Raw genomic sequence first — 20,701 nt, 5'->3', positions numbered from 1 at the left:
CTGTGCCACTAATATCCTCTGCTGAGATTTATCTAACAAGTGTAGACAGTTAATTGGCAATGAATGTTTACTTCGTTACATAATAGAACGAATGTTTAAAACATATGCAATTACACCTAAAATGTAAACTAACATTTTAACATCTAATGCAGTAAACAGTGTCTCGCTGCAATTCCAAGCAGTTGTGTTTTAACACATTTCTGATGTTTTTAATTGAAAAACAGGTGTATCCCCATGGTCTATATCATTTTCCAAACACTTAGAATACATGTAACCTTTATCTGGAGAGATATCACTTAAGTTTTGGTGTTGGACCACACTCAGATTCTGAACAGGTTTTTGAATGAACGTGCCACAAACTTTACTTCCTTATTGCATCTTTTTTTTTTTTGAACAATGAACCAGTGTCTTCGCTAGTGTTTATTTTTACTATTCAATATCAACTGTGAAAAAAAAATATTTTACATCATTTCATTCTGGAAGTTTGTAACTCACCGTGCACCAACTACTTTCCAATTTCAAACACTGTCTTATAAAAGGTATTTATATAATCAACTGTTATAGAAGTACCCAACTAATGTGTACAAAGACCACCACCCATATAATAATTTACACGTTCAATTAGCTTCTCCCTTAACTTTAGGAAGAATCCAGTTACAATGAAAAAGGTACAGTTTATTGAAGTACTTTGTGTGTTTACCAAGCCCTCATGCAAAAACAATCTAGTGTACTGTTATAGTAAATATGAAATGAAAAAACGGCGAAGTCAGCAATAATAGCAATTTTACCATACATAATACTTTCTTTTACATAGTAAACAAAACCAGCAGTAAATGCACACAGCATGGCAATAACATCATGAAGTCTCAAGACCAAGGTCCAGAAAAAATAATCAGAACACAATGAAATTCATGTTTAACACAAATCTGCTGCTTGCATATAGTTTAAAAAAAAAATTATAAAAGCATCAATTTCCCAGTATATCCTGCATCTTCAAACTGCATTTTTTAAACCATTTCCAACTGACAACATGAACCAAACAGCAAGAGAAACATGATGGATTTCTATATGATGTAATCAATCTAAAAAATATCTAAGAACATCAAGTTACAGATGCTAGAAGTCTATCTCAACACAGAACCTCCCCCCAGCCAGCTCACTGCATCTCATTTTATCAGCCTTACAAAAAGTTCACTGTCTTAATCCCTTTCAAATCTTGCATGGTACTTGGCCATCCACTACAAACTTTAATCTTCAATAAGCAGTATCAAGCATGAATACTATTTACAGTATTAAGCAAATAAAAAAATAATTTGCAAGTCATCTCTCCCCTCCACCAGCTGATTTCAAGGATCATGGCCTGCTTTGCATCTAAAATGCAAGCTTAGTATCCCTTACCTGACAAAACAGTTATGTGAAAGATAAATCTTTCAACATCAGTAATGAATTCAAGGTCTATATATTATTTTGAGAAAAGGAACAGTTTATTAACAGAAAGCTTAACTTCAACATTATATACAATTGAATCACACTTTAATAAACCAGGCATCTCCAGTTTTAATCAATCAATCTAGTTTACGCGTTACAAAAAAATCTGTAATGCAGCTCTTTTATCATACACCTTAATAAAATCCTTCCTAATACACAAATTAAAAAAAAAAAAAAAATCTGAAGCATCACAACCCAGAGCTTTTCCTGTATTAAGAAATCTTCCAAGGAAACTTTCTACAGGGTTATGAAAATCTTAACAGGGCGAATAAAACTTTTGCCACTTTGAGCTCTTGCTTTCTTTTGTATGTGTCCAACAGAGGAGACAAACACTAGTCTGAGTTTTAACTGAGAACACATTGCAATTATTTTAAATTTTACTGTATTTATAAATGCACTGATTTGCAAAAAGCAGCAAACTAAAGTTAATTTTCATGATAGAATCGGCAGTACTCTTTTCAGCTCCAAGGCTGTTTCTTCAATGAGATTTTCTAGATTTTATACTTCCATCTCAGTGTTTGTTCATACTCAACTGGTCAATGAAATTATAATGGTCTGAAAATATATTAAGCCTCAAAACAGACAAAAACATTCTTCAAACCGTAATTAGCAATTAGGAACCACTTAAAATAAGTATGCAGTGAATTAAGTTGCTCAAACATAAAAAGTATATTTCTGGTGACCAGACTAAGAAAGTGGTTGCATGCAAGTTTGTCCTTGTTCAACATTTTTCTAAGCGTTTACACCATTCTGAACTACAACAGAACCAACTTAGGTGAAGACAAGGTATTCTCTCACATACTTTGCCAATAAACATACTGGGCCTAACAAAAATTATTGGTACATTTATTCTGAAAAAAAGAACGTATACACAAATCCTCTGCCTTCTAGAATAGTTTTCCTTTTTGGCAATACGTAAAAGGGAAAGACCCTATCTCATCCATCAAGCCAAGAGAGTGTTAATATTTGGAAGCTTGGCAAAAATCACACTGACTAGGTTATTTGAGGAGGGTCTTGATATCATATTTTTCTTAAATTCTAACAAAGAAAAAGGGTGTTTTTGATGACCACACATGAAAATCTCTCCCTGGCCTGCCACTACCACCTTTTTCCAGGGCACCAACCTGCCACTGCAGCCTCATCCTGTTGCCTAATCTGCCTCTGCACCTGCTGCCTTCTTTTCCCACCCCGCTCCCCCCTAGAATCTAATAATTTTGTGCTGTGCTGGTAGATATTAGTAAGTTCACATTTCTGGTAAATGTATCATGCTTACAATATAATCTGGTCCCTAAATAAAAAGGGTTAAACAGTATGGTCTCATTTTCGACAAAATGATTCTCACTGGATTGACACATAGAACTGTCCCAAATATTTCAAAATGTTTTAATGTGGGTTACTATAGAAATCATAAAGTAAATATTACAGTTTGCCTTACTACTTCAAAAGATAGAAAATTGATTTTATGAATGAGCCTGTAATAAACATTCCAAAATATAATACTGTAAACTTGAATAATTTAAACCTAGTTTTTTCTAGTTGTCTCTTATTTGCACTGAACAAAAATGTTAAACTGAATATCACAATTGAAAACACTGTTTTAATAGAATTCTATGCATAGGCTAAACTACATGAATTTACACTTTTGGTGGCAAAAGTCTTATTTCACACAGTTATAATTATGACAATGTAAGCATTTTGAAATTACTTCATTAACAGTTTTAAATTTTATAAAACAGTGTTGCTCATAATAGGAATTTAGTAGACATTTTACAGTCTATACAGCAAGAACCTTAAAAAATATAAGTACATACAGAAAACAAATCTGAAGACACTAAGATTTTATTCAGCTGCAAAATAAAGTTAAGACTTTAAACAAAAACTTTGACATAGAACAAAAGCAAATTCACTCAGCTTATAACCAAATCTAAGAATATCCAATATCAATTTTACAATGACTAGTAGTAGCACCCATTAAGAGCATCACTATTTTAAGGACTCTCTTCAGCAAAAACTAATCTACACTCTTAATGAGATTTGTGTGGTCAGTTTCTCTCACCAGTGAACTTGAAAAATGCATCTATTTTCCACAAACAAAAGGGAACATGCATCTACTGCACCCAAACAGTTGCAGTCTTCATCTATTAACAATTACCCAGCATTTTCATCTCAATCTTAAGGTAGTCTAACCAATTTAAATTCTCCAAATGCTTCAACCTGGAAAATCTATGAAAAACAATGCTTGGTGCAGTAATCACTGTATTCAGTATCTATTCTACAAAAACATTCAACAAAAGTCTACCCTAGAACAAGTTTGACTTTTCTTGCCCCTATAGGTCTATCATTTAAATCTACAACAGCTGCCATGGCTTCATCACGAGACTCAAATGCTACCATTGCTTCTCCTGTTGGCAAGCCAATTTCACTATATTTTAAGCAGACGGAACCTGGGATCACTTGATAACCATAAAAAAAATCCAAAATTTCATCAACTGATACAGTAAAGGGCATATTTTGCACTTTAATAACAGTTGGACTTGGTTTTCCAGACCCAGTTCCAAACCCTGGAGGTGCAGCAATTGGCAGATTTCCTGGCCCAGGCCCAAAACTTGGAGGTGCACTCAAAACTGCAGGACCACTGCTCAAATTTGGAGGACCAGCACCAAAGCTAGGGGGTGCAGGTAAATTACCAGGGCCATTCCCAAAATTAAGAAGGCCACTTCCAAAGCTAGATGGTCCACTCAGATTATTAGGGCCACTCAGATTATTAGGGCCACTCAGATTATTAGGGCCACTTCCAAAGCTAGACGGTCCACTCAGATTATTAGGGCCACTCAGATTATTAGGGCCACTTCCAAAGCTAGACGGTCCACTCAGATTATTAGGGCCACTTCCAAAGCTAGACGGTCCACTCAGATTATTAGGACCACTTCCAAAGCTAGACGGTCCACTCAGATTATTAGGACCACTTCCAAAGCTAGATGGTCCACTCAGATTATTAGGACCACTTCCAAACCCTTGGGCATCTATTCCTGGACCAGGTACATTACTTTTATTACTACTGCTATTGCTACTATTTCCAACAGATGAAATTCCCGGTCTAGCTTCATTAAAGCCACCTCCAATCCCTGGTGGTGGGACAGGTGGAACAAATGTGCTGGCAGATCCACTGAAAGGAATGGGAAAGTTAAATGGCGGACCATTATTTGCATCTTTTGAGCTACCACTCAAAAAGGAGTGCTCTTCTCCACCAGTATTTTGCATTATAGACACTGGTGGAATTGCATACATTGGAACTTTTATTCCCTTTCTTCCCTGAACTGGAGGATTTTTTTCAATTTCTTTTTTTTCCTCTATAGTAATCAGATGTAAGAAAGCATCTCTTCCATTCAGCTTTTTACGGTGCAGACGCCCAGCTTTACGAGCATCCTCCTCAGTGTTAAACTGAATAAGTGCTTGCCCTAGACCCTGCCCATTATTATCAACAAGCACTTGTACACAGTTATCATCCACAGGAATTGGCTCTAAAAAACGTAGGATTTCAGCTTTGGTTACATTATAAGGAAGATTCCAGAGATGGGCATATAATTTTAGTACAGCTCTCTCAATCTCCATGTTCATCATAGTCTCTTTCTGGTCAGCATAGCTGAAGCTCTGCAATTTTTTTCGAACCATGTCTATCTTTTCTAACATACCTTTTTTTGATATTGGATGAACCTGAATAAATCTGCTTCCTATGTACTGCTTATGACGACACAATGCTGTCTTGTAATCACCCTCATTCCTGAATTCTACAAAACCTTCACCAGTTGCTTTTCCATTGGGTCCATAAGCTATATAGATGCTGTCTTCTACAATATCAAGCTTTTTAAAGAAATCTATTACATGTTTATTTTCTGCTTCATAAGGCAAGCCTTTCAAATACACACAAAAACCTGGTTCATGTGGGGATCGTGATCTTGACCTTGACCGTTTACGTTCACTGGGAGATCTGGATCTGGGAGATCTGGATCTGGGAGATCTGGATCTGGACAATGCTTGTGAAGGGGGAAGGATCTGTCCAGAATGACCCAAACTGGGTTTTAAGATGAGAGGACCACCTGCCACCACCCATTGTCTCTCTGTTGCAGGACTAACTTCAACAAATCGTTGACCCATCAGCATTCTGTTTCGCTTCAATGCTTCAAATGCATCTTGAGGGGAAAAAAATTTCACCAGTCCATCACCAGTAAATCGACCTAAATGATCTTTTATCATGTGCACAACATCCACACGAATACCATGGAAAAATTCTTTTACATCTGTTTCACCTGCAGGGAAGGGCAGTCCATGAAGACAGATATATAAATCATCTGGGTTGCCAAGAAGTGGTTTCATAGTATTTTGAGAGTTTATTGGAATTGGATTTATAGGATTCATGGGTCCCATAAACAATGGATTCAGATTATTGTTCATATTCATTGCTGATCCAGAACCATTCATTCCAGTAGGCATAGGTGCTACAGGTGGAGGATTCAGGGGAAGTAATCCTGACATTGGTGGAAGAGGAGCTATTGGAGGCACGGGTGGAACAGGAGGTATTGGAGGAACGGGAGGTACAGGAGGGGGAACAGGAATAGGAGGGATAGAAGGCATCGGTGGCAAAGTAGGCAAGGCTGGCAAGGGAGGAATTGGTGGGGGTGGTACTGTGTTAATTGGGGTTGCTGTAGTTGGCATAGTTGAAGTAAATGTTGGGGTGCAAAAGGTTGGCCCAAGATTTGGAGGAACTGTTCCCATGCTGGCTGTAGAAAATGTGGGATTGTTTTTGCTGCTTTCATGTACAGATGTAACTGTAGTGACTACACTAGGAGCAGGACTGTTAAAGTTAGGTGTGGTAGTAGGTAAAGTTATCCTAGTACTCATTGTAGAACTAGGTGGTGGTCCAGACCGGCTAGAATTTGCTGGAGGCATATCTAAATTTGCAGTTTCAAAGCGTCTACGACTAAGTTCAATCATATTTTGCATTTCAGTTTTACTGCTTAGCAACAGTGACACTTTTGACCCTTTAATGGTACCACCTGTACGCATCATACCAAGCCTTGCATCTTCATCAGTGGCAAAAACGATGAAAGCCTCACCCAGTTCACCCCCCACAATATGTACGCCCCCATCAGGGATGGTCAATCCAGAGAAGAAGTGGCGAATGTCCATGGTCCCCGCCACAATTGGCAGACCTTGCAAGCGGATGACCACAGCCATGCTGCGATGAATCAAAATACACACCTGCAGATGAAAAAAGGCAACGGCTACGTCAGACTGTTTACGCATAAAACTGCTTCTGAAGCTAGATATTACATTTACACATTTGTTCATTTAATACCATTTTAAATATTGAACAGATCTACTCAAACATTTAAGCAAGCATAAATGCAGCACAGCAACCTCGAAAGCACACCATATAAGAAGGTATTAAAATTCAATTCAAGATCCAAACAGATAAAAGCAGTAAGATATCAAGTAGGCATTTTTTCCCCTCAAATTTTCTATCAAGTATATTAAAAAGTTTACAGGTGCTTTTTGAAATATCACTCAGTTCTCATCCAGGATACACAAAAAGGAATAGTATTACAAGATTTCACACATTGCTTTCAAAACCTTAGTGAAAGCTTAGGAAGGCAACAATGCATAACACTATTATTGCATCAGAGTTATTTGTGTTTAACCAAAGGAAAGGTACAGGGCAGAACCAAAAAGTCACCAGTCCAGAATAATTTTGTACAAATACTAAATTGGTAAATATGTCTACCCAACTCATTTTTTTAAATCTTGTTTTTTTGGGGTTTTTTTTTAAATATTTAATTCTAGAGCAGTGGTGGGCAGTTACAGTAGGAGTGCCACAAAGCTGTTTGATTTTCAGGCTATTTACAGTGAATTACATTTACTATGTGCAAACCTCTCATGCATCAATTATGAATATCCAGAAAACCAGATAATTCTGCAGCCCTCAAGGACAGAATTGTCTACCAGTGTCCTAGGATCACCACTTTGTATGTTTTTGTAGGATTCCTTTATGAGATTTAGATTAGGATTAGTATAACAGCTATTTTATTTAGAATCAGACTGGCCAAGCAGTTTGCAAAAAACTCCTGTAGAATGAAATATAGATCAGAAAGAAAAAGAAAATTTGTGTGTTAACTGTGAAAGGATTAACTGATTACAGATTTTACTATGAAAATACTTTTGACACGAGTTTTTTTTAAATATAGAAACATACCTTTTCCCTGCTTTAGTGTGCCTATTTAAACTCACCAACTGTAAGGTTTCTACAGAAGTATATCTCAACTGTTCTTCAATCAGCAAGCCTATTCATAAGACTACCTCTTATTTTGATCATTTTTCACAATTTGAAAAAAATTGTTTCAAATAGGCCACGAGTCTAAATAGACTGCGATCAACTGGAATGATTTTTACATTAAGAATGGTACTGTATTTACTGTAAGTGATCTAACCCTTGAAGATTATACAGTTCTTTTCTTGGACCTGTAGGTTAATGTAATTGCGCCACCTATTCCACAGAATAATGTTCACTACAGAAAACAAACCTTAAAAACAAGCACAGTAAGGGAAAAATATACAGAAAATGTGCTCTAAGTATGATACAAATCCAGGTTTCTAGAGCTTAAAGCACTAATAGATATTATAAAAGAAATGAAAATGTAAATTTAATACAATGCTCACTTTGATCAGTATACAAAGAAGGTTTAAGCATTAACACAAAAAAATAAAAATCCAGAAATAAGGTCCTAAAAAGGAAGTCAAGTGTGTCAAAAATGGTCAACTGGATAGACAAACAAAAGATTGCTAAGACAGCTGCTTTCACATTTTTCATGATATCAATGGACCAATTCGGTTAATTATGCAACCTTGTTCCTTCTCCAGAATATATAATACAAACTATTAAACTACTAAAATACTATATAATTCTCCTAACAAATAGGGCTGGAATAAAATTAGGAGTGTGAGCAAACCACTTCAACTGCCATTGAAAAACTGTCATTTTATCTACACCTGCTAAATTAGAGCCCTTTCTAGCATTACTAGCACAACAACTGTGTCCAAAATCACCAATAAGTGTACAGTGATTCCAACAACATATCTAAGCTGAATAAAATAAGATCCAACCCAAAGATTTAGTAGAGGAAGAAGTAAGGCACCATAATTATATAAAGCTTGTGCTATTAGAAGTAACTAATATTTCTGCAGAAAGGGAAGAATGATTCACATAAAGTCTTGGAATATTTTTAAAAAGTCCACAAGACAAGTATTCTAATCGTTTCAAAAGGACCCAAAGAAGGGTAAATGTTCATGGAGGATCTTCATGCATACATTTCCTAAAGATTATACTACAAGTTGATGTAAATACAATGATCCAATTTGTTGAAAGTGGTACAAAGTTGGTAAACACTGCAATATGAGTATTCCAGTGTTTACTAGCTTTCAACAAATCAGGTGAGTATTCAAGTCAATTTGTAATTGAATCTTTGGGCAATGATATAAAGAGCATTTCTGTAGAAAGGAATATATAAGTCACTCTTTGCACAATTATGACACTTTATTTATACCCTCCACTAAATCTCTGGGCGAGATCCCTTCTATTCAGTTGGATTTCTAGCACACAGACAGGTGCAAACAGTATTCAAAGCAGCAATACCATCCATTTCTATTTTTAGACAAATATATCAGCGCAAGGTGAAAAAAGAGAGTCACAAGTTCCTAGTCGCCCAGGCAACCAATTTTCATGGCTTGCACCTATTATGCTATGTTGAACATTATATGCCATTGTGGTCCAGTGCAGGGCCCTAGGGAGTAAAGCATGTAGCCCGAACCAGCAGCACCAGATGTGGACTTCCAGCACTATTGCAACATGGACTCAGGGCACCACTGCTGCCAAAGTATGTCCCACAGAACCCTAGAAATAAATGATAGTGCTTTAATTTGAAGGAAGAGAAGAAAGATGGAAGAAAGGTAAAAGGAATAGGATGGAAGAAGAGAGAAAGAGGATGGCAGCGAAGGATGAGGCTACCTAAGAGAAGTGAACAAAAAAAAAAAAAGGGGGGGGGGGAACCCTCCCTATCCCACCAATGAAAATGAGTAAAATATGCTTAAAATAAAAAGATAGCAAAAGCATAAAAATCACCCCTTATAAATTAGTAAATTATTAGGAAATTGTTTTAACTCATCTACTAAATATTTTGCTCATCACTTAACTCTTCTAAACATTTTCCCACCCCTGCATATTAACAGGTACCAGCGTTAGTGTTCATTCAGTGCAGATACTAAATATTGATATGTTAAGGGACATGGCACAGTGGAAGTGCTACTGGGGGGGAAGGGGAGTAGAAGAAGTTGTGGTTATTGCTTAAGGGTGCCACCTAGTGGCTGATTTGAGGGCCCATGACTGTAGGTGCCAAATGGAGACTTGGTACATGGCCTCTGACCCAGGCCAACTGTTGCAATAGCAAGACTAGGTGGGGTGGGGTGGAATGTAGTGTAGGTAATAATAATGAAATAAAAAACATTTAAAAAAATAACATTTTAAAAAAAGGAAACAAATCCCTGGGTAGCTGCAGGTGAAGGCTCGTGGCATCATAGCCCTGGTTCTGACTGAGCAAAAGTACAAAAGGGCAGGAAGTAACAACTGGGTCAAAATAAATAAATACTACTATTAGTACTTCTTTTGACAAGTTAAAACTTCTCAGCATTAGTCCACCTCAAGAGGTTAATTTAAGGGAACTCCTGGAACACAACAAAATAATTCTGAGCAGGCAGTATTATATCAATGATGCTATTCTTCAACACCTTTCTCCACCTTAGGAGATCCCCATTTTTTCAAGTATGTTTTTGTTTTTCTTTTGCCCCTCTGCAACTTAGTTTCTTTAAAAAAAAAAAAAAAAGGAAAAAGGGAACCAGGGTCCATATTTGTAAAAAGTATATTTTATTTTTAATATTTGCACAGGCTGGTATTACAGCCCAAAATATGAAATAGAGATTGCTCCAATGACTGATTTTCCACAGGGAAATCATTTCTCACTGCATGGCAGCTGGCTCCATTTCATGCATTAGATTCCCTGTAGCTGTATAGATTTTTAGTCTCTTCTGAGTATCTAAGTGAATAGCTATTTTCAAATATGTGTTTTAACTTGTAGAGGAGAAGTAATGAGTTGGCTGGGAACTACAGTCTGGTTAGTCCGACTGTGGTAAGTAAATCAATGGAATAGTTGCTAAAATAGAGGACAGTGCAGTTTCTGGAATCCAGTGGATTACCAAATCTGAGGCAGCATGGTTTTTACTAGGGGTAAGTCTTATCAGATGAATCTCATCAATTTCACTGACTAGGTAACCAGAGAGTTGGATCAGGGAAGAGTTTTCAATGTAAGGTATTTGTATTATTCCTACCCCAGAGATGGGATAAGAAGCTCAGGAAAATCCAGGGGACAGAGATGGTGGGCCAGGTTTGTTTCTTTTGACAGAAGAGGAAGCAGACAGGGAATGAACCCAACATTTTTTTTTTTGCTTTGCCTTTTTTTGTGTGTGTGTTTTAAATAAAAATTAAAACCTGCCAGAACTACAAATAGCAAGAGTATTAAAAGAGCCCACACATGGTTACCTGTTCTTTCCTACTCCCAAAACAAAGTAAAGATACAAGCTGCATTTCCTTGAACTGGGTGTGGTCTACATACAGATGTACTCAGTCACAAACAGCATCAAGGTAGTTTTCAAAGGCAAGTATATACTGAGATGTCAGAAGGGGGGGGAAAAAAAAAAAGGAAGCTGTTAGCTTTATTATTAGCAATGAAAAGGACACCACTTATCCCAGCAGTAAAGAGGAAACAGACAAAGGGAGTCCCCAAATCAGTCCTATAATAAATTACTTATAAAGTCCTTAATTTGAGTAGCAATATGTGGCCGAAATAATTGTGCAACTCCAAACATCCTTGTGTGCTAGTTAGGATCGTTGTGGAGAACTGCTAGTCGTGTACCCAACAGCCAGCAAAGTAGTGTCTCACATTCACTAATTAACAGATTTGGTCAGGAAAAGTCAGCTTCCACATGGAACAGTTGGAGAAGCACCAGCTCCTGCAGGAAAGAATATTCTCCACAATTATTTACATCTATATCAATCTTTAATACTTCTATTCTGCATTTCAGAGCTGGTCAGCTACTTCAAAGCAATTACTGTGCAGTATTTAGGTCAGTGTCTGGGGATATTACAAAACTGATGATCTTAAATAGATAAAAAATAAATATCCAGAAAACTGAAGTTTTGTGGGTTAGGTGCCCAAGTCGGGGAACAATTTCTCTCAGTTGTATGTAGGGGAGAGAAGCTATTCTGGTGAAAGATCAGACTAAGAACTTAGAGGTTGTTTTAGATTCAGCTCTATTTTGGAAAGTCAAGTGGCTGCCATAATCAAATTTGGATTTTATTTTGTGTGTCAACTGCAAAAAATCCAGAGATTCTTTTACGCGAGTGGATTTTGTGAAGCTTATGTATGCACCTTGTACTAGGGGTATCTAAGCAGAACATGAGGCGCTTGCAATAAATGCAAAATGCGCAAGCAAAGGTTTTGGTAAAGGCTGGAAGAGAACACATTTCCTTTATTTTAAAAGGACTGCATTGGCTATCTGTGCACCAACTCAGTGGTTCTCAACAGGTGTGTCGGGACACACTGGTCTGTCACCAGTTCCTGGGAGGTGTGTCACAGGGCCAGTGGATGGTTGCCTTATCAGCCCAGGTGGGAGTTGGTTGACTTCTCTTACATTGGGCCTGATAAGAGGCTCTTCTCACTTTCTTCTTTCTAGCCCTGTGGGAGGCTGTTTCCTCCTTCAACCAGATCAGAGCAAGACAGTGCCAGCTTATGCTGTTCTGGGCCTGATGGGACGCAAACTTTATATTTCTCTGCCGAGTCTGGGAGCGATGCTGCAGATTATCTCTTCACCCTGTGGAGGGTGGGGGAAAGGAAGTTGGGGATGCTAAGAAGATGAAGGTGGAATGGAGAGGGAGTTGTGGGGGCTGCTGAGCAGGAAGAGGTGGAAAACATGGGGTCAAGCAGGGGAGACAGGGATATGAGTGTGAGAGGATGATTGAAAGAGTAATTGGGAAAAATGAAGGATGATGGACACATGGAAGGTGAGTGACTAGCCATATGATGTCAGTTTTGGGAATGTGCATTTCTTCTATCTTTGTACTTTGCTTAGTGTAGGAGGATATGTATTTGCTTCTGAGTCTCCAGTTTTGCACTGCATGCAGAGTGGCATTTTAAGGTTTCCATTCCAGTTTTTGTCTCCACATTTGTAATTTGTGGTCTTTTATTCTCTATTTGGTGAAGGCTGGATCTGCATGTATGACTGAGGTGAGATTTTACTAGCAGCTAGGGATTTGTATCACTCTTCTTTGTTGTGTTTTATTGGTGCTGCACTGCTGCCTTTTCACAGGAAGGGCTATTGCTGTTTGAGTTCTTGGAATTAAGAGTTGCAATGGTATGGAAGGTCTGCTACACATGCTGAGTGTTTTGGGGTTTTTTTTTCAGGTTTTGTATTTTACAATGCGCCTGGTAGTAAGGGAGTTTGTATTTATTACTGAGATAGCACCATAATCAAAATATCTTTTTTATATAGCGAGTTCCGCTCTGCATCCATTGTTTGGGGAGGGGGTTCCTGCAGATGCAGAATGTGTGTTTTACATTTAGCCCCGTGATGGTCAAATGTCAGCGTGTCACGTCTGTAAACATTATCTGTCAGGTGTGTTAACAGAAAAAGGGTGAGAACAACTGCTTTTCACTATGGTTTTTAAGGTTCAAAATAATAAGGGCCCAGGTTACCAGCCAATTTGTGCACTTCAGTCCCAATCAGCAGGGTGTTTGGAAATTCCATCAATATGTGCTATAAAACAGGCAAGGGTCTGAGTACATACATTCTGCTGAGGTTCCACCGTTGTGGACTGCTTTACCTATAAGGCTGCATCAAGAAGGGATGTTGAAACAGTTTAGAAGGGATCTTAAAACATTTATTTTCTGGTGGAAGAGGGGAAATAAGCTGGGCATAGGTAATTATGCTGTCTACTGCTATAGTTTGTATGTGTTTTAATGAATATTCTTATGGTGATCCATTCTGGACATTCGTGGCAGAACGAACAATAAAATTAAATAAATATAAACAAAGACCACTTCTTTTGGAAGGTTAAGTCAAGGTTAAGTTGTTAGAGTACAGTGAGAAATGATTGGGCATGTTACCAGCATGGTAGATTATAGTGAGGTATTATAAGAACATAAGTGTTCATAGTGGGTCAGACCGAGGGTCCATCAAGCCCAGTTTCCAACAGTAACCAATCCAGGCCACAAGTACCTGGCAAGATCCCAAACAGTAAATAGATTCCAAGCTGCTATTGTGCAGTGGTAAACAGTGGCTATTCCTTAAGTCTACCTGGTTAATAATTTATAGACGTTTCCTCCTGGAACTTGTCCTAACCTTGTTTAAACCCAGCTATGCTAACTGCCTTAACCATATACTTTAGCAATGAATTCCAGAGCTTAACTGTGCATGGAGTGAAAAAGAATTCTGACAGATTTGCTTTTAATGTACTATTTACTAACTTCATGGAGTGCCTGTTAGTCTATGTAATTTTTTAAAGCATAAACTATTTACGCTGACCTATTCTAGTGCACTCATTTTATAGACCTCTATCACATTCCCACTCCTCAGCTGTCTTCTCAAAGTTGAGCAGCTCTAACCTCTTTAGCCTTTCCCCTTTATCATTTTGGTTGCTCTTCTCTGTATCTTTTCCAGCAACCACAACTACAAACAGCACTCCAGGTGCTGCCTCACCATGGAGCAATACAGAGACATTGTTGAGATTACTTACCTGATAATCTCGTTTTCCTTAGTGTAGACAGATGGACTCCGAACAAGTGGGTATAGTGTGCTCGTGCTAGCAGTTGGAGACGGATCTGACGTCAGCACGGGTACATATACCCCCACAGGAAGTGAAGCACTTCAGTAATCTTCCTTGCAAAAGCCGTTATGGATATATGTGTACTGACGATCAATGAAATAGTGAAACAGGATTCCCCGACCGATTGATATTAGCTGGAGACCGCCAGCATTCCCAACCGGAAGGCGTCGACACCTGGCAAAGGGGACGCTCTTATGTAAGAACATGACATGGCTTACCTTGAATCGGTGAAACCCATGTATACTGGCAGCTGGGCGGGATGCTGAGTCCATCTGTCTACACTAAAGAAAACGAGATTATCAGGTAAGTAATCTCAACATTTCCTAGCGTGTAGCCAGATGGACTCAGAACAAGTGGGATGTACAAAAGCTTTACTCCCGGACTGGGCGGGAGGCTGCCTGAGGATCGCGTAGGACTGCCCTCGCAAATGCTGTGTCCTCCCTGGCCTGTACATCCAGACGATAGAACCTGGAGAAGGTATGGAGGGAGGACCATGTCGCCGCTTTACATATTTCTGCAGGCGACAGCATCCTAGATTCAGCCCAAGATGCTGCTTGGGCTCTGGTAGAATGAGCCTTGACTTGAAGAGGCGGTGACTTCCTGGCCTCTACGTAGGCTGCTCTGATAACTTCTTTAATCCAGCGGGCGATGGTGGGCCGAGAGGCCGCTTCACCGTGTTTCTTCCCGCTGTGCAGGACGAACAGATGGTCCGTCTTTCGTACTTCTGTCATTTCCAGATATCTGGGCAGCAATCTGCCGATGTCGAGATAGCGTAGTAAACGCCCTTCTTCTGATTTCTTCAAACCCGCCGTGGTTGGCAAGGATATGGTTTGATTGAGGTGAAATTGTGAGACGACTTTAGGTAAGAAGGATGGAACCGTGCGAAGATGGATAGCCTCTGGAGTGATCCTGAGAAAGGGGTCATGGCAGGACAGCGCCTGTAGCTCCGAGAAACGGCGTGCTGAACATACGGCCAGCAAGAACACCATCTTCAAAGTTAGAGAACGGAGAGATAGGCCCCGCAGGGGTCTGAAGGTGGATCCCGCGAGGAAATCCAAAACTATGTTGAGGTTCCACAGAGGCACTGGCCACTTCAGTGGCGGACGAATATGCTTGACTCCTTTCAGGAAGCGGGAAACATCTGGGTGCGTGGCAATGGTCTTGCCGTACCTCCAGGGACCGTAGCAAGACAGCGCAGCCACCTGAACCTTGATGGAGCTGAGGGAGAGACTCTTCTGAAGTCCATCCTGCAGGAAATCCAAAACAATAGGGATTGTGGTCGCATGTGGATTGGTGCCATGAGTGTCGCACCAGGCTTCAAATACTCTCCAGATCCTTACGTAGGTGAGGGATGTGGAAAACTTGCGAGCTTGGAGGAGTGTATCTATCACCAGCTCCGAGTAACCTCTGTTCTTCAGCCTAGCCCTCTCAATGGCCAGACCGTAAGAGAGAATTGAGCCGGATCCTCGTGGAGGATGGGACCTTGACGTAGCAGGTCCCGGAGAGGAGGCACGGGAAGAGGCTCCCCTGCCAGCAGTCTTCTCATGTACCAGGGTCTTCTTGGCCAGTCTGGTGCCACTAGAAGAACTGGGCCCCGGTGCTTCTGAATCTTGTGGATAAGGGTGCCCAGCAGGGGCCACGGAGGAAAAGCGTATAGCAGGGTCCCTGGAGGCCATGGCTGAACCAGGGCGTCGATCCCGTGAGAGAACGGATCTCGCTTGCGGCTGAAGTATCTGGGTACTTGAGCATTGGACCTGTCCGCTAGTGGGTCCATATCCGGAATCCCCCAGTGATCCACAATCATCTGGAAGGCTGTGGGCGACAGCTGCCATTCCCCCGGATTTAGGCTTTCTTTGCTGAGGAAGTCTGCCGTGGTGGTGTCCTTCCCGGCAATGTGGACGGCGGAAATGTCTTGTAGATTTGCTTCTGCCCAAGCCATCAGGGGGGCTCTCTCTAGGGACACCTGTCTGCTTCTGGTGCCGCCCTGACGGTTTATGTATGCCACCGTGGTGGCGTTGTCGGACATCACTCTGACTGCCCGGTTCCGCAGTCTGTGAGCAAATTGCAGGCAGGCTAACCGGACTGCCCGTGCCTCTAGGCGGTTGATGTTCCACCCTGCTTCTTCTCTGTTCCACCGCCCTTGGGCGGTGAGTTCTTCGCAGTGTGCTCCCCATCTGCTCAGGCTGGCATCTGTGGTGAGCAGAATCCACGTGGGGGAGGACATCTTCAACCCTCTGCTCGTGTGGTTGGACTGCAACCACCACCGTAACTGGGTCCGCACTCTGGCTGGTAGAGGTAGATGCACGGAGTAATTCCGGAAGCGGGAGCTCCAGCGAGAGAGCAGGGAGCTTTGTAGAGGTCTCATATGGGCCCTTGCCCAGGGTACCACTTCCAGGGTGGATGCCATGAGGCCGAGAACCTGCAGATAATCCCAAGCTATGGGCCGGCTGGCTCCCATCAAGGACCGGAGACGCGTCTGAAGTTTTAACCTTCTCTTGGTGGTGAGACTGACTGTCTGCCTGGGTGTCGAACTGGACTCCCAGGTATTCCAGTGATTGGGAAGGCTGTAGGCAGCTCTTGTTTAGGTTGACTACCCATCCCAGGCTTTCCAGAAGGGCGATCACTCTGTTGGTTGCCCGATGGCTCTCCTCTCGTGATTTCGCCCTGATCAGCCAATCGTCTAGGTAGGGATGGACAAGGATTCCTTCCCGTCTGAGCGCCGCTGCTACCACTACGATCACCTTGGTGAAGGTCTGCGGCGCCGTGGCTAGCCTGAAGGGCAAAGCCCGGAATTGGAAGTGGCGTCCCAGAACCTTGAAGCGTAGGTAGCGCTGATGATCTGGATGGATCGGGATATGCAGGTAGGCTTCTGACAAGTCTAAGGCCGTGAGGAATTCCCCTGGCTGTACTGCGGTCTTGACTGAGTGCAGAGTTTCCATGCGAAACCTCGGGACCCTTAAGTATCGGTTGACTGACTTGAGGTCCAGTACGGGCCGGAAAGTGCCCTCTTTCTTGGGTACCATGAAATAAATGAAATAATGTCCAGAATCCATTTCCCATGCAGGTACTGGGACTATGGCTCTCAAGGACAGGAGCCTCGCCAGGGTAGCTTCCAATGCTGCCTTCTTGTGGATTGGACACGGAGATTCCACAAACCTGTCTGGAGGGAGATGATGGAAGTCCAGATAATACCCCTCTCGAATAATGGCGAGGACCCACTGGTCCGACGTAATCTCGACCCATCTGGGGTAGAAGAGGGTTAACCTGCCCCCTATGGCTCCGTCCCCCGGATGGATCGGCTGATTCTCATTGGGAGGCACGGCCGGGCCCTGAACCCGAGCCGGTTCCCCTTTTGTGCTGCTTGGTCCGAAAGGACTGGTTCCTGGCCTGAGGACGGGGTGCCTGGTAGCGACTCCTATAGGGAGTGAAGCGTTGAGAGCTTCTGCCTCTGGAAGGCCTCGGAAAGGCGCGCTGGTTCCTCTTGAACCTATCTTCCGGCAGGCGAGGTATTGGAGAGGCACCCCATGTGCTGGGCAGTTTATCAAGGTCGCTGCCGAACAGGAGAGAACCCCTAAAGGGCATTCTGGTGAGGCGTGTCTTCGAAGGAGCATCGGCTGACCAATTCCGTATCCAGAGCTGCCTCCTGGCAGCAACAGAGGATGAGACCCTCTTGGCTGTTGTACGGACTAGATCGGATGCGGCATCCGTGAGGAACAAGAGAGCAGACTCCATGTCTGCTGCCGGAGCATTGTTCCTAACCTGTGACAAACAGGAACACGTCACCACTGTGCAGCAGGTTGCAATCCGCAAAGCTAGAGCTGCTACCTCAAAGGTCTGTTTCAGGATGGCGTCCAGTCGCCGGTCATGAGGTTCCTTGAGGGCCACCCCCCTCCACTGGAATGGTAGTGTGCTTGACCACCGCGCTAACCAAGGCGTCCACCTGAGGGCACGCCAGCATCTCCTTGATTGCCGGATCCAGGGGGTACATGCCCAACAGGGCCCGACCCCCTTTGAATGAGGCTGCTGGTGCAGCCCATTCCAGATCTATCAGTTGCTGTGCGGCTTGCAAGAAGGGAAAATGGCGGGCTGTAGGACGAAGACCTTCCAGCAGAGGTTTCTGTGTAGATGGCACCGTAGTGCTGGGGCCTGTAATAGCCAACTCTGCCAGGCACTGAGATACCAGGTCGGAGAGATCTTCCTTGGGAAAGAACCGCCTCATGGTTCGATATGGCTCAATCCCCGAGGGAAGTTCCCCCTCCTCGGAGGGTTCGGAATCGTCCTCTGAAACATCAGGGTCCACCTGAACCGGACTGCCCGGAGGCGGGTGTTCTTGCCCACGATAAGGGCGCGAAGGTCCAGGAGCAGGATCCGCTGGAGCAGCAACAGCAGCAGCAGCAGGGCCTGGACGGGAAGCTGATTGCATCTGTACAAAGGCATGGATCCCCTTAAAGAGATCCACCCAGGAAATGGAAGCGGTCTCAAGTCGTCGGGGTACCAGGTCCCCCGGGATCCCAAGTTGTTCGCGACTGCCCGCTAGATCCGGGGTGGTCCCTGGGGAACTGTCAGCAAACCTCGGTTGAGACTGGTCCTGGCCCGAGGCTCCCACTGCCTCCTCACATTGGGCACAAAGGGAGTCTGGCTCCTCGCTGTGCGTGGCCCTAAGCTGGCATGCTGAGCAGAGGCCGAGAGCTTTCACGCCGGAAACAGGAGGCGCCGCCGCCGGAGACACTGGGGCGTTCGAATGTTCCACTGCGTGCTGAAGAATATGCGCTCAATAATATGCGGCAGCAATATGCGCTCAATACAATAAGCGGCAGCTATATACGCTTAATACAATATGTGCTCAATAATATGCGGTCAATAATATACGCTAAATGATATACAATATGCGCTCAATAAGAAGCGGTCAGCAAATATGCGCTCAATACGATACAGGCGCCTATCATGGGCGCTCAATACCTTAACAAGGCCGACAAAATGGCGACCTCCGCAGTGTGCCGCATACAGGCAACGCCGCCGATCCTCGTACCTCGGAGACCAAAAGTAAGAGATGTACGCCTTACCTGATCCTCGGCGCTTCCCGGCTGGAACCCGGGCGGTCTCCGGCTGCGGGGGGAGAGGGGAAATACCTTCACCGCCGTGCTTGAGGAAATGCACCCGCTGCCTCTAAGTCCACGCCGGGACCGAGGCGCCTCTCAGCCCGACCCAAGCCCTTCTCGCTCGGGGGCTAGGTCCCTGCCGAGATTCGGCAACCGGACCGAGGCCTAAACCTCCGAGGGATCGCGGAAATCACCCCGGGAAACTCAACTGGGGGAGGGACCCGAGGGTATCACCGCAGGAGTGCGGGGCTCGTTGTTCTGTAGAAGTTTAGAAAGTAGAAAGTAGATTGGAAACACGCTCAGCGAGCGTGCAGGCTCTCCAAACTGCTTTGGAGACGGAAATTACTGAAGTGCTTCACTTCCTGTGGGGGTATATGTACCCGTGCTGACGTCAGATCAGTCTCCAACTGCTAGCACGAGCACACTATACCCATTTGTTCTGAGTCCATCTGGCTACACACTAGGAAATATGACATTTGCCATTTTATTCTTCATTCCTTTCCCAATTCCTAACATTGTTTACTTTTTTTTCACCGCCACTGCACACTAAACGGAAGATGTCAAAGTATGATGCCCCCCATCCTCTCCTGGATGGTAACTCTTAACATGGGACATAACACTAACTACAGTGCAGGTTACTTTTACCCGTGTGAATCACTTTGCACTTCTCCACATTAAATTTCATCTGCCATTTAAATGCCCAGTCTTACGAAGTCCTCCAGCAATTTTTCACAATCCACTTGTGATTTAACTCAAAATTATGTTGCTGCAAATTTTATCCCTTCACTTGTTCCTCTTTCCAGATCATCTATAAATATGCTAAAAAGCACCAGACCCAATACATATCCCCAAGGCACTCCACTGTTTACCTTTCTCCTCTGAGAAAACAGACCATTTGTTGTACTCTGTATCCTATCTTCTAACCAGTCTGTAATCCATAATAGGGCTTTGCCTATCCTGTGACTTTTTAATTTTCTGAGATGTCTCTCATGGGGCACTTTGTCATACGCCTTCTATTAATTCAAATATACTACATCCACAGGCTCACCATTATCCATATATTTATTAACCCCTTCAAAAAAAATCTTGCAGATTGGTGAAGTAAGATTTCCCTTGACTAAATCAATGC

At 42.6% G+C, this 20,701-nt stretch overlaps 1 protein-coding gene across 13 annotated transcripts in view; it reads right to left on the bottom strand.

The window, feature by feature from the left end:
- LOC115096893 (copine-1-like) overlaps window positions 1–20,701 on the bottom strand; it is a 238,687-nt gene that overhangs the window by 186,816 nt on the left and 31,170 nt on the right. For 3 of the 13 annotated variants that reach the window (XM_029612129.1, XM_029612131.1, XM_029612130.1), the window contains one exon: window positions 326–6,747. The exons of 5 other annotated variants lie outside the window; for them this stretch is intronic. In XM_029612129.1, the coding sequence (XP_029467989.1) occupies window positions 3,784–6,723 (2,940 nt within the window). In that variant the 5' untranslated portion in view covers window positions 6,724–6,747 and the 3' untranslated portion in view covers window positions 326–3,783. Of the gene's footprint in view, window positions 1–325; window positions 6,748–20,701 lie in introns of those variants that run through there. 5 more of the 13 variants (XM_029612136.1, XM_029612137.1, XM_029612133.1 and 2 more) reach the window with 4 other exon arrangements.

This window comes from Rhinatrema bivittatum, chromosome 8, assembly GCF_901001135.1.
Source record: "Rhinatrema bivittatum chromosome 8, aRhiBiv1.1, whole genome shotgun sequence".
NCBI lineage: Eukaryota > Metazoa > Chordata > Amphibia > Gymnophiona > Rhinatrematidae > Rhinatrema > Rhinatrema bivittatum.
Note: the sequence above shows the minus strand (reverse complement) of the source record. Positions and strands in the feature narration are given on the sequence as shown.